Genomic DNA, 13,674 nt, shown 5'->3' with positions numbered 1-13,674 from the left:
GATATGTTCCTCCACTCGGCCTTTAACGCAGCCACCAGTTCGGTCTTGTTCTTTGGGCGATCTCGACGTGCACATATCCGACGATCCAATACATCCCAAAGATGCTCGATATGGTTCAGATCAGCACTCTGGGCTGGCCAATCCAACTTTTCCACACCCATTTCCTCAAACCATTCTGTTACGACCCCAGCAGTATACCTGTATCAGCGCGTTGTCTTGCTGATACAGGTATGGGCCATCCCCGAAGTATTGCCATAATGTTGGAAGTCCATAATTGTCCAGGTTGTTGTGGTATTGCACAGCATTCATGGTTTTGTCGATAACGACTAATGGGCCCAAGCCAGATCATGAAAGGAGCCGCATACCATGACACTGCCTCCACCAAATTTCATTGTTGGGGGGATGCAATCAGGAAGGAACTGTTCCCCTGGCATTCGCCACACCCAAGAACGGCCATCAGATTGGTAGAGTGCGAACCTCGACTCGTCTGCCCAAAGGACTGTTTTCCACTGCTCTACAGTCCAAGATTCGCGCTCCTTAAGCTATGTTAATCGGCGTCTAGCATTTGTTGAGGTGATCAATTCTGTTGAACTGTTGAGGTAATTCTGTTTAACGTGTCATCTTGCATGCCCACTTTTGCAATTGTCTGTTCGAAACCCAGTGTGCATATTTATAGCAAGTTCTGTGACGTGTTGCATACATAGGACCTGTCCCATCCATGGAGGGGTGTCCGGATATTGATGGTAGGGCAGTGTATTTCCATAGCCTACATTAAAAACGAAGAAAAAGATATTTAGATGGATCCACAAGTTAAAATAAAAACTTTGAAAATAGAAATAAATATAAATAGAAAATATAAATAAATATAAATGTAATAAAATTATAACTTTAAAAAATATATTTGTATTATATTTATAAAATATAATTACTCGCAATCGAAAGCTATAGAGCACTTTCGATTGTCAGTCCTTTCATAGAACCTCTCAGCTTGTCTCTGTTTATCACAGAATCAACCAAGGCCAACGTTTAATAAACTGGTATGCTTCTTGGCACGGTGCCAATCTTCGAAAATTCTTTCATTTGTTCCCGTATGTGTGTAGATGGAACTGGGGTGAAGGGACCAAGTACCATTTCCTATTACGTTTCTGGTCATACGAAACCCCATAGCTGATTGAGAGCCGATGCCTTTTGCCCTTTGCAGCTTTTCAAGCGATTCCATGCATGTCCTCTGTTTTATTGCCGTCTGTTTGTTCCCGATCTTGTCCGAGTTACGAGAAAATATTTTCTTCGCTCCGTGCGTAACCGCAATTCGAAAGCAGATGCATTTTCTTTGTTAGGAGATACTCTCCTGTCATCATCAGTCAGAATATAAAAATGGCAAAGTCAGTTAGGAGAAACCGTATTAAACCGTAAACAGGAGAACCATAAACTGGGGATTAAACTGAAGGCGTAAGGCCAGCTAGTAATGTATTATTGATTGAATAACATCCCCTTATAAATATCTGCGAAGGAAAATGCTTGATACCTGTATAATGCACTCGCTGGTATCGACGAGCGGTTTATTCGCGAGGGGCAGGGGAAAGATGGCGAACAGAAAAGCAACATTCTGCTACATTTTAACGGAGCAGACGACGATGGATTTTTATTATTATTATTGTTTACTTATTTGTTTATATATACATTTTAATGAAATTTATAGTTATTATCGAAAAAAGAAAGATCCAGAAAAAAAAAAAAAAAAACAAATACGTCTGCTTCAAGCAAAGCAGACGATACAATAAGCGTCTCTTTTGCCATTTTGTAGCTTTCCGGTTGTGCAGAAACGAGCCAATCAGACGCTGTACGAGCGACAATTGTATCACATAACGGAATCAAGTTACATCAGAGCCCTTTCTTTGAAAAGGCTGGATAAAATGGGGGAACAGTGTCTGGTGACCGACTCAGTTAAAATCATATTCCATCGAAAGCTATATCTCTACTTGTAAGTTAAGTGCATCAGATTGTTTCCTATCCATGTGGATATAACAACCACGAAGGAGTATAACAAGAAGAAGTATAATAAAGGTAAAGGAGAAATTTTAAATAGACAGAATATTTTTTTGTAAAGGCTTTATAGTAGGATCTACATGCCAAATCAGCGTCATCAATAAATATAAACAAAAACCTCACATTAATAATAAAATAATAATAATAATTGCTGTGTTTCTATTGGTGTGATTTTAATGAAATTTGAGGTAGGCTTAATAAATTGGGGGCAAATATAAAAATTTCAATCTACTGAGAGTCGAGTTATTACATGTGGACGGATATACGGACAAAGAAATAATAAGGCTGGATTTCTATTTAGTCTGATTTTAATGAAATGTGGATTACTTTGCACATGTGTCTAACAAGATAAATATAACATTCATTAAAATCCATCCATTACGAATCAAGTTGCTAACTCGCTTAAAAATTGAATTTTTTACAGTTGTGTTCATAACAGATTGAAAATAAAGGTGGCTTCAAAAATCGGATAATTTTCAATTATTTCATGCCTTTATTCCAAGAAAAAAATGGTAAAAAAAAGGCGAACATAGCGCCTGCTAATGTTATATTTTTTCAAGTGCGCGGTAAAGGTTTTTAAAAACGAGTTGAGATGAAGGCGAATTATGAGAATGAGTTAAAATTTGATCTTAATTCTAAGATAAAGCGTAAGAGCGAATTAAGATTAAGGCTAATTTTCAAAATCAAATATAAGAGCGAGTTAAAATTAAGATTACTTTATTTATAAAATATAAGAGCGAGTTAAGATTAAGATTAATTTATAAAATATAAGAACGAGTTAAGATTAAGATTAATTTATAAAATATAAGAACGAGTTAAGATTAATATTAATTTTAAAATCAAATATAAGAGCTAGTTAAGGCTATTTTCTAAAATATAAGAACGAGTTAAGATTAAGATTATTTTATTTATAAAATATTCTTAATCTTCATTGGTTATTAAAATTTTATTTATTAAAAAAATAAAGATTTATTTATTTATTAATTTTTAAGAAAAAAATATAAGAGCGAGTTAAAATTAAGATTATTTTATTTATAAAATATTCTTAATCTTTATTTTTTTATTAAAATTTAATTTATAATTAAATAAAGATTTTTATTTTTTATTTTTAAGATCAAATATAAGAGCGAGTTAAGATTAAGATTGATTTTAAGGTGATTTTACTAATATCATGACTTCTAATTCAAATTTTAGGTTTGTTCTATTTACAGCGCAAAATATGTGCAATAATCCGACAACTATAAATAGAAACAGCTCCTGAGAGTGTTTTAATTAGCGGTTGAGCGCAGTCTCATTCTTGAAGGATCCGGGTACTGTCTATTGGGATACTTCGCTCCCTACATTTAATGATAGACAGAACAGAAAACTGCATATCGTGTTATTACGAGTAGATAGACGAGAAAAATGGTGACCATAAAAAAGGTTTTATGTGCGTTAACGAGAAAGCGAACCGAACCTCATGGTGAGACTGAAAGCCTGTTATAAGTGAACACGGGGATGAGGTCAGGAATGCCAGTCGCTGTCTGGAACACCCCCCCTCCCCTTCTGCACCCCGGTGTGATCATCGGTAGCACTTGTTCTATCCCAACCCAACCCAAACCTGTACTCGGTCCTTAGCAGTTCGCGGGTCTCCGTCTGGGTTATAGTACATAGGTTGTTACCATGGCGACAGCATCATCTGACCTTCCCCTGTTCGCGATATGGTGAGAGTTGCGCACATTCTCTTCGCTTCAGTATGGGATTGGCGTGTGGATGTCGTGGAACGTGCTGGGGTTGTTGCTGGTCGATGAGAACGCACAAGTTTGGGACTCCTACAGGTGAGATGGCTTCGTGTGTTCTTTTTTGTGGTGTGTGTGTGTGTGTGTGTGTGTGTGTGTGCGTGCGTGGATGGTTACCCGCTTTCCTCGCTCTGTTAGCGTTGTGCTCTTGCGTCTGACGGCTGCTTTCTGACGTGACGGACTTTTTTGTGGCCAAAAGAAGAAGGGTGTGAACATTTGAATGCGAAAGTAAGTGATTGTTACGGTACCCGTGTGAATGCTGCTGGGGTTGTTGTTGTTGTTGTTGTCAGAGGTTCGTAGCATGCACATAGGACTAATGATATGCAGACGATTTGAATCATTTTTCGTCGAATGGTCGTTACATCGTAGTATTACGGCACACTACGTAAATCGTAGTGAAATGAAATAGATGCAACAGTATGCCGGCTTAACCCTCCCCCCGGTTCGCCATCGGTCGAGTCTGTGCCCTTATTACTTCGTGTAAAATGTGTAGTACCGACTTGTTACACCAAGCTGAAGATATATGAATGATGGAAGAAAGGGAAAAAGAAAGAAAGAAAGAAAGGCAGGCAGAGAGAACGAGAGATATAAATGAAGTGAAAAGAGCGAGGGAAGATGAAGGGTAGAGGGAGAAAAAGAGAGACAGAAAAAAATGGAGGATAGAGGATGCAGGGAAAAGAAAAAAAAAAGAGAGGGGAAGAGAAGGAATGAAGGATAGAATGAAACAAAGATAGAGAGAGAAACAATGAAGGATAGAGAGTGCAAGAAAGACAGAGAGAGAGAATGAGAGAGAGAGAGAGAGAGAAAGAGAGAGAGAGAGAGAGAGAGAGAGAAGAGATTGCAAGAAAGACAGAGAAAGAATGAAGAATACAGAAAGACTTAAGGATGGAGAGAGAGAGAGAGAGAGAGAGAGAACGAAGGAAGAAAGTGCAAGAAAGGCAGAGAGAGAGAGAGAATGAAGTAAGAAAGTGCAAGGAAGACAGAGAAAGAATGAAGGATACAGAGAGAAAGACTTAAGGATGGAGAGAGAGAGAGACTTAAGGATATATATATATATATAGAGAGAGAGAGAGAGCGCGAGCGTAGGAATGAAGGATAGAGAGAGAAAGACTTAAGGATAGAAAGAGAAAAAGAATGAAGAAGAGAGAAAAAGACTTAAGGATGGAAAGAGAAAAAGAATGAAGAGAGAAAAAGACTTAAGGATAGAAAGAGAGAAAGAATGAAGGAGAGAAAAAAGCCTTAAGGATGGAGAGTGCGAGAGAGAGAGAGAGAGAGAGAGAGAAGGATAGAAAGAGAGAGATAAAGGATGGACAGAGAGAGAATGGCAGAGAAGAGAGAGAATGATAGATGCTAGACAGAAAGGGAATGAATGAAGGATAGATAAAGAAAGAATGAAGGACATATAGACAGAGAGAGAGCGAGAAAGAATGAAGACAGTAATAAGTTCTTGTGAGCTAAGTGATCTTTTGTGGCGGTGATATTGCAAAGACAGCTTTCACTGAAGAGGTGGTGAGAAAATACCACGAGACGTTTGACTCCATTATGTACCCAATTCGAAATCAGAAATGAACATAATTAAAGCAGTATAGGTTTGAATCTTCGAATGAGAGAAAGAAAGAATGAAGGAGAGAGAGAGAGAGAGAGAGAGAGAGAGAGAGAGAATGCAAGAAAGACAGAACGAATGAAGGATAGGAGTGCAAGAAAGAGAGAGAGAAGAGAGTCTACGCAAAAAGAGCGGGTGGAATAAATTGGAAGTTGTCTTTAGACAGCAGATTAAATACGTGACTCACAATAAATCACGGGGTTGTAGAGCTTGTCACGCGCGCCTCCCTTCGTCCTAATAATACATTAAACCCTTCTTATCTCGCAAATGTGCATAGCAACGCCACTGTTAAAAAGGTGCACTCATCATTCCGATTGCTACTTACCGAACAGCTGGACCAGAGAATAAATGTGACTGTCTCTTATTATGTTGAGCAGCTGGTGTACCGCATCATTTGCATATTTCCAGAACGTTGAGGGCGGATTTCATCTGGGTGCATTGTTGTGAGGACAGTCCCCCCCCATGGGTGTCGCATTTGTGTTAACTTAAATCCTACTCTGTGAAATGCTGTCCGTTGAAATTTGCCATCTTTCACGCTATCCCCCTCTTCTCTCTCTCTTTATCTCATACCACCTTGCAGAAAAGTACCTCGCACTACGTAATTAGACGCCTCACTCGGTACCACTTGAACATATTCAGTCTCCGTCAAGTACGATGACAAGTTTTTATTCCGCACTCTTTTATTAAAGGCCTCCCCGGGTGACGGATTGTCGCAAATTGCCCGTTTTAATTAACAGTTGATAGCCACGAAAATTAAAACTGCCTCCTCAAGTAAAAGCGTCGTGATGAGAAGAAAGTCAGTTTAATGATTCATTCAGCCAGCATGCAAATTTCCAGCATCCCTCAACTTCTCCCCTGGCAAAAAAAAAAAAAAAAAAAAATGCTTCTATTGCGTTCGCTCACAATAGGCGTCCATTGTATTTACAACCAAGAGCTTATTCGTCTAATGATGCGTCGAACCGTGAATTTTTTAACATATACAGGTTTTCTCTATTGGATTCAAAAACCAGCGAATTGCGCATGCGTTGGTTTAAAAGCAATTCGAATACTAGCAAATGAAATAGCAGGAAGATTCACTTCCTTAACTATTCCCATAATTTCCTCCGTAGTCGTTTTTGTATTCAATATTCGTGTGACTGTTCTTCTAATATTTTGATAGGACAGTGTATGTTCTTGAACAGATTTATTCCATTGAGTACACCTCGTACCTCACTGTTGCGTGCTGTGAACAACGTGGATTCGTCTAAATGTAGCCAGCGTAAGTCGAAATGGGTTTGTACACAAAAATTAAGTGCTTTATTACGTCGAAGACTGCGTTCTTATGGGGGCTGGATGGTAAAAAAGTTACTCTTCTTTAACTACCTCTATAGCAGAAGGAAGATTCGCTTCCTTAACTACCCCCATAACTTCCTCTGCAGTTCTAGGATTTGTATCCAATCGAGAACCTTATATATTCGTGTAATTGCTTTTCTGATATTTTGGTAGGACAGTGTATGTTATTGAACTAATTTATTCCATTGAGTTAGCGCCTCCGTAGCCAGGTGGGAAGGAGCAGCAGTGCGTAGCACACGCTTCTTGATTAGACCGGGGTTTGAGCCCGTGACCACCAAATACGGAGGATGCGGAAAGGTCAGGGAATGACCACCGCATATTCCCGGAGCAATATGGCCTTAGTTGCTAATGCTCCTAAAAACCAAATAACAAACAACATTCCATTGAGTACACCTGGTACCTCAGCGTTGCGTGCTGTGAACAACGTGGATTCGCTCAAATGTGGCCAACGTAAGTCGAAATGGATTTGTATATGAAAAATTTTGCGCTTTATCACGTCAAGGATTGCCTTCGTATGGGGGGTTGATAAAAAAAGCTACTATTTGTTAACTACCCCATAACAGAAGGAAGATTCTTTCCCTTAACTACCCCCATGATTAGACCGGGGTTCGAGCCCGTCACCACCAAATACGGAGTATGCGGAAAGGTCAGGGAATGACCACCGCATATCCCGGAGCAATATGGCCTTAGTTGCTAATGCTCCTAAAAATCAAATAACTAACTAACTAACTACCCCCATAATTTCCTCCGTATTCCTCGTATTTGTATCCAATCGAGAACCTATACATGCCTGTAATTGCTTTTCTAATATTTTGGTAGGACAGTATATGTTCTGGAATAGATTTATTCCATTGAGTATACTTCGCACCTCAGTGTTGCGTGCTGTGAACAACGTGGATTCGTCTAAATATGGCCAGCGTAAGTAGAAATGGGTTTGTACATGAAAAATGTTGTGCTTTATCACGTTAAGGATTGTCTTCGTATGGGGGGTTGATAAAAAAAAGCTACTATTTGTTAACTACCCCATTATTTCCTCCTTGGTCCTCGGATTTGTATCTAGTCGAGAAACTATATATTCGTGTAATTTCTTTTCTAATATACGATAGGACAGGGACTCTAGAACAGATTCATTCCAGTGAATTCAGCATGTTGAAATAGGAGTACATCACGTTCCTCACTGTTGCGTGCTGCAAACAACGTGGATTCTTCTAAATGTGACCAGCTTAAGTCGAAATGGGTTTGTACATGAAAAATTAAGTGCTTTATTACGCTGAAGACTGCGTTCTTATTGGGGGGGGGGTAAAAAGCTACTGTTCCTTAACTGCCCCATAACTTCCTCCGTAGTCCTCGGATTTGTATCCATTCGCGAACCTATATATTCGTTTACTTGCTTTTCTAATATTTTGGTGGGACAGTGTATGTATGTTCCGGAACAGATTTATTCCATTGAGTACACTTCGTACCTCACTGTCACATGCTAGAACTTCCTAAAACTTAAATTATGAAAACGCATTTAAGAAAAATGAGCACATTCTTTTCAATCGTATTTCCATTTTATTAACTATAAATCCTGGATGCAAATTTAAAAACACATTTGTGATCTGAGTCTCGATTTAATTAGATTTCTTTTTTATGGGAAAAATGAAAATGCGTTTTTATCGTTTCTTCTTAAGATGTCGAGACGTGACTCAAGTTGGATGTTAATTAAGAAGAATTCGAATATATGTAGACTTTTCTTGGATGGGTAACAGCTGAAAGCGAAAGTTCTTAATTGAAATTTGATCCGAGCAACAGGTTGGCGCAAAAAATTCGAAAATGGCAGCGGGACAGATATAAATCAATCAAAAAATCGCAGACCTCTTGCCAATTTATTCTGCTTTTGATTTAAAAAAAAAAAAAACGATATTTTTTTTTACACGAAATTAAGAATTAGCCTTAATTTTTTTTTCGTGAAATTAGTTAGAGCCCAATAAAGCGCCTATTGTTTTCACTTTGTCCGTCTATCCGTCCACATGCAACAACTTAACTCCCAGTCTACTAATTTTCATGAAATTTTATATTTAGCTCTACTAGAAAGATTTGTCGAGTCGTTCCAAATTTAAGAAGAAGAAGAAGAACTCTTTATTGCATACACAAGGATATGTGCACAATACCCTTAACTGCTACAAGCTAGGTTTTGCTTGGTTTTTATTGGCGCATTATCAGCTGAGGCTATAATGCGCCAAAACAACAAGCCAGGGATTTCATTAAAATCGTACGAACAGAAATCTGACAACTATTTATTTTATTTTCATATATCGAATATCACTTCGTCTGTCTGTCCATCCGTCCGCACGCAACAACTCAACTCCCAGTGTACGGACTTTCATAAAATTTTATATTTACTCTCCTAGAAAGATTTGTCGAGCCCTCCCGGATTTCATTCAAATCGTACGAATTTCAGAATTTCTATAATTATTATTTATTTTATTTTCATATATCGAATATCACTTCATCGGTCTACATGCAACAACTCAACTCCCAGTGTACAGATTATCATGAAATTTTATATTTAGCTCTCCAAGAATTATTTGTCCAGCCCTCCCAGATTTCATTAAAATCGTAGGAATACAAATTCGACAATTATTATTTCTTTTATTTTCATATATCGAATATCACTTCGTCTGTCTGTCCATCCGTCCGCATGCAACAGCTCAACTCTCAATGTACAGATTTTCATGAAATTTTATATTTTACTCTCCTAAAAATATTTGTTGAGCCGTCCCAAATTTCATTAAAATCGTAAGAGTAGAAATTTGATAATTATTTCTTTTTATTTTCATACATATCGAATAGGCTATAGATATACAGTATATTGTAGCTGAAGCTTTGGATTTTGTTTATTGTCATGTGCTGATTGAGTGAGCAGTATGGTAGATACGCAGAAAAGAAATGCTCTCGGTTCGCGCATATGTGGTTGCTTTTTGATGAGCTCCTCTTTTGTTATCAGTTTTCTAAATATATATAAATCATGGATTATTACTATTTGCTTATTATATTAATATATTTGCTTATTATATAATAGATATAATAGCACTTAATAGCTCTCAATTATCAAATATATTAATAGAAGAAACATGAAATATGTGTAATTTTCCAGGAGGAAATAAGTAAAGTATATTGCAAAAGTGTTGACTGCATACTACGATCTGAAGTATGTATTGCTATTTGTTTTAGTTAAATCATAGAAAATCGTGAAATATGTATAGAATTTTTAATTTTATTAAACGTTTTTATTGTACTAAACCTGGGGGAAATAAGTAAAGTACATTATAAAAATGTTGACTGCGTCTACGACTGAGGTACGTGTTGCTATTTGCTGTAAATAAAACACAGAAGATCCATGTAATATGTGCGGAATTTTAACTTATTAAAGACGTTTATTCTTCTAAAATTGAAGAATTGAGTGGACAGTAAGATGGATGTACAGAAAACAAATGTTCTCGGTTTGCCCAGTGGTTGCTTTTTGATGAGCTCATTTTTTGTTATCAGTTTACTAAATACAGTATATAAATCATGAATTATTACTATTTGCTTATTATATTAATCTCAGAAAAAAACTTGAAATAGGCATTACCTTTCAGTTGCTATTAAAATCCTGGAAGAAATAAGTAAAGTGCATTACAAAAATGTTGACCTGTTTAATTTCAGATTTCATTAAAAGTATAGGGGGAAGTAAGTACTATTATAAAACGTTCAGGTATGTGAAATCAGTTGGTATTTTATTAGTAACAAGATCATTAGCTGTTTACTTTTCACGTACAAAAAAAAAAGAAAAAAAATTCAATTAATTTAAGACAAAAATCGAACGCGCCTCAAATGTGCGTACATTAAATAACTTGTTTTTAATAGGAAAGACTTGAAGATTTTCATCGCTAGATATTTTATAGAAACTACCAGCCATAACAATAATATCGTTTGAAAAGAAAGATTAAGGGGACAGAAAGAGCACTTAATAGAAGACGCGAAATGCTTTTTCTTGGCGACAACTCGGAATTGGTCACATGATCAGGAGAGGACACGGTGTTCAATGCACTAGCGAAGATTGAAAATATTACCGATGCATGAGATGAGGACACTTGGTACTCTTTAGGGACTTTAATCCGTTGTTTTTATTGAATGGCAAAGAGTAAACCGAGCACGGAAGTCGTCATGGCAACAACAGCGATAAGGAAGTAATCAAAGATACTGTAAAATGAATGGAATAAAGGAGTTGAGGATTTACACCATTTGTACACTCGTTAGGAGAGTTTAAAGAATGGCAATCAACTCCAGTGATGCGTTTCGATTGAAATGATTGCCTATTTAGAATTGTTGCGGTAACTGCAGCGACACCTTGTGACAGATTTGTGCAACGCACAGGTGAAAAAGAGTCCGGAAAGTGCTAAGGGTTTTGAGTTGCTCAGTTAAACAAAGTTGGGCAGATGTCTTAAGGTTTCCTTCACTGAAGCACTGTTGGTTTATATTTTCCTCAAAGCAGATGAGCCAACCTTTAGAACGCACAGTATACAGATACGATTCACAAGGCATATTACTCTCAGAATTGGTCTTTTTGATGCAAACAACACAACGTATAACCGATGATAGAGTTTACCCCCTTTTTCAGTAACAATTTATTTGTACATGCGTACAGTCATTGCGAACACAAACACATTTACATGCGTACAGCTGGCCACTGAACGTAATGGGCGAATTACTACTTTTAATTAAAGAACGAAGGCGGTCTAAACAAGGTCGCAATTACTGATTGGTGTGCGTATAAAGCGGTGCATGTTTTTGCACACTTCAAGAAACATACGATTTCCTTCTCATTGTGTTCAACTATTTTTATGATTTTTTTTCACTTTCATTTTTTTTTCTGTTTCATTTATTTACTTGAAAAAGAATCGATTTCATTGTTGTCGCTTTTCCCCACTCTGTTTCCTTTAAGGTGACAAAAGGGGGAGAGGAAGAGAAGGAAGACTGAAATAATGAGAGAGAGAGGGGACTGAAAGAACGAGAGAGAGAGAGAGAGAGAGAGCCATAAAGAGTGAAAGAATGAGGTAAAGGGAGAGACTGAAAAAATGAGAAAGAGATTGAGACTGAAAGAATGAGATAGAGGGAGAGAGACCGTAGAATGAATGAGTAAATTGAGATAGAGGGAGAGAAAGACTGTAGGAATGAGAGAGAGAAAAATAGTCAGAAAGATTGAAAAAACTGAGTTTGAGCGTGAGAGATACATAGAGAGATTGAAAGAATGAAAGCGAGAGAGAGAGAGAGAGAGAGAGAGAGAGAGAGAGATGAGAGAGAGAGAGAGAGAGAGAGAGAGAGAGAGAGAGAGAGATTGAGACTGAAAGAATGAGATAGAGGGAGAGAGACCGTAGAATGAATGAGTAATTGAGATAGAGGGAGAGAAAGACTGTAGGAATGAGAGAGAGAGAAAAATAGTCAGAAAGATTGAAAAAACTGAGTTTGAGTGTGAGAGATACATAGAGAGATTGAAAGAATGAAAGCGAGAGAGAGAGAGAGAGAGAGAGAGAGAGAGAGAAAGAATGAGAGAAAGAGAAAGAGAGAGAGAGAGAGAGATAAAGAAAGAAGTAAAGAATGAGAGAGATAAAGAAAGAAGTAAATAATGAGAGCGTAGAAAGAGACTGAAAGAATAAAAAACATATAACCAGAAAGTTTGAGAGAGAGATAAAGAAAGAAGTAAAGAATGAGAGAAAGAAAGAGATAAAGAAGTAAAGAATGTGATAAAGAAAGAAGTAAATAATGAGAGCATAGAAAGAGACTGAAAGAATAAAAAACATATAATCAGAAGATTGAAAGAGAGAGAGAGAGATAAAGAAAGAAGTAAAGAATGAGAGAAAGAAAGAAAGAGATAAAGAAGTAAAGAATGAGATAAAGAAAGAAGTAAATAATGAGAGCATAGAAAGAGACTGAAAGAATAAAAAACATATAACCAGAAAGATTGAAAGAGAGAGAGAGAGAGAGAGCCATAAAGCCTGAAAAAATGAGATAGAGACTGAAAGAATGAGATAGACTGTAGAATGAATGAGTAAATGGAGATAGAGGGAGAGAAAAGACTGTAGGAACGAGAGAGAGAAAGAAAAATAGTCAGAAAGGTCGAAAAAATGAGTTTGAGTGTGAGAGATACATAGAGAGATTGAGAGAGAGAGAGAGAGAGAATAACTGAAAGAAAGAGATAAAAATAGACAGAGAGAGAGAGATTGAAAGAATGAGAGAGGTGGAGAGAAGGATACAGAGAGAGACACTGAAAGAATGAAAGAGAGAAAGGAAGAGGGAAAAAGAATGAGAGAAAGGAAGAGGAAAACGAGATAGAGAGAGAAAGAATGAAAGAGAGATATAGAGAGAATGAGAGAGAGATATAGAGAGAATGAGAGAGAGATATAGAGAGAAAGAATGAAAGAGGGAGAGAGCGAAAAGAATGAGAGAGAGAGAGAGAGAGAGAGAGAGAGAGAGAGAGAGAGAGAGAGAGAGAGAAAGAATGAGAGGGAGAGAGCGAAAAGAAGGAGAGAGAGAGAGAAAGAATGAGAGAGAGAGAGAGAGAGAGAGAGAGAGAGAGAGAGAGAGAGAGAGAGAGAGAGAGAGAGAGAGAGAGAGCGAAAAGAATGTGTGAGAGAGAGAGAGACTAACTGAATGAGGGAGAGACTAAATGGATAAGAGAGAGAGACTAACTGAATGAGAAAGACTGAAAGAGAGAAAGGGTGAGGCTGAAAGAGAGAAAGGGTGAGGCTGAAAGAATGAGAGAGAGGGAGACTAAAAGAATGTGACTACTACTCTGCGAGAAATTTTATAAAAAAATTATTGACGGCACGTGCTCTCTTTGAAGTACATCCCGAATAATAATACGAAATACATAATATACAGAAGAGGGAA

At 37.3% G+C, this 13,674-nt stretch overlaps 1 protein-coding gene across 5 annotated transcripts in view; it reads left to right on the top strand.

Annotated features, from left to right (window-relative positions):
• Positions 1-13,674, top strand: part of LOC150079841 (tumor protein p53-inducible protein 11-like) — a 176,447-nt gene that overhangs the window by 105,084 nt on the left and 57,689 nt on the right. The window contains exon 1 of one of the 5 annotated variants that reach the window (XM_090382795.1): positions 3,768-3,863. The exons of 1 other annotated variant lie outside the window; for it this stretch is intronic. Coding sequence is in view for 2 of the 4 variants with exons in the window: in XM_090382798.1 (XP_090238924.1) it covers positions 3,799-3,863 (65 nt within the window). In the remaining 2 variants the exon portion in view is untranslated. Of the gene's footprint in view, positions 1-3,767; positions 3,864-3,934; positions 4,053-13,674 lie in introns of those variants that run through there. 3 more of the 5 variants (XM_090382798.1, XM_090382796.1, XM_090382800.1) reach the window with 3 other exon arrangements.

The sequence above is a fragment of the Mastigoproctus giganteus genome, chromosome 10 (assembly GCF_048544385.1).
Source record: "Mastigoproctus giganteus isolate SK-2022 chromosome 10, ASM4854438v1, whole genome shotgun sequence".
NCBI lineage: Eukaryota > Metazoa > Arthropoda > Arachnida > Uropygi > Thelyphonidae > Mastigoproctus > Mastigoproctus giganteus.
This window is presented reverse-complemented; position numbering and strand designations above follow the sequence as displayed.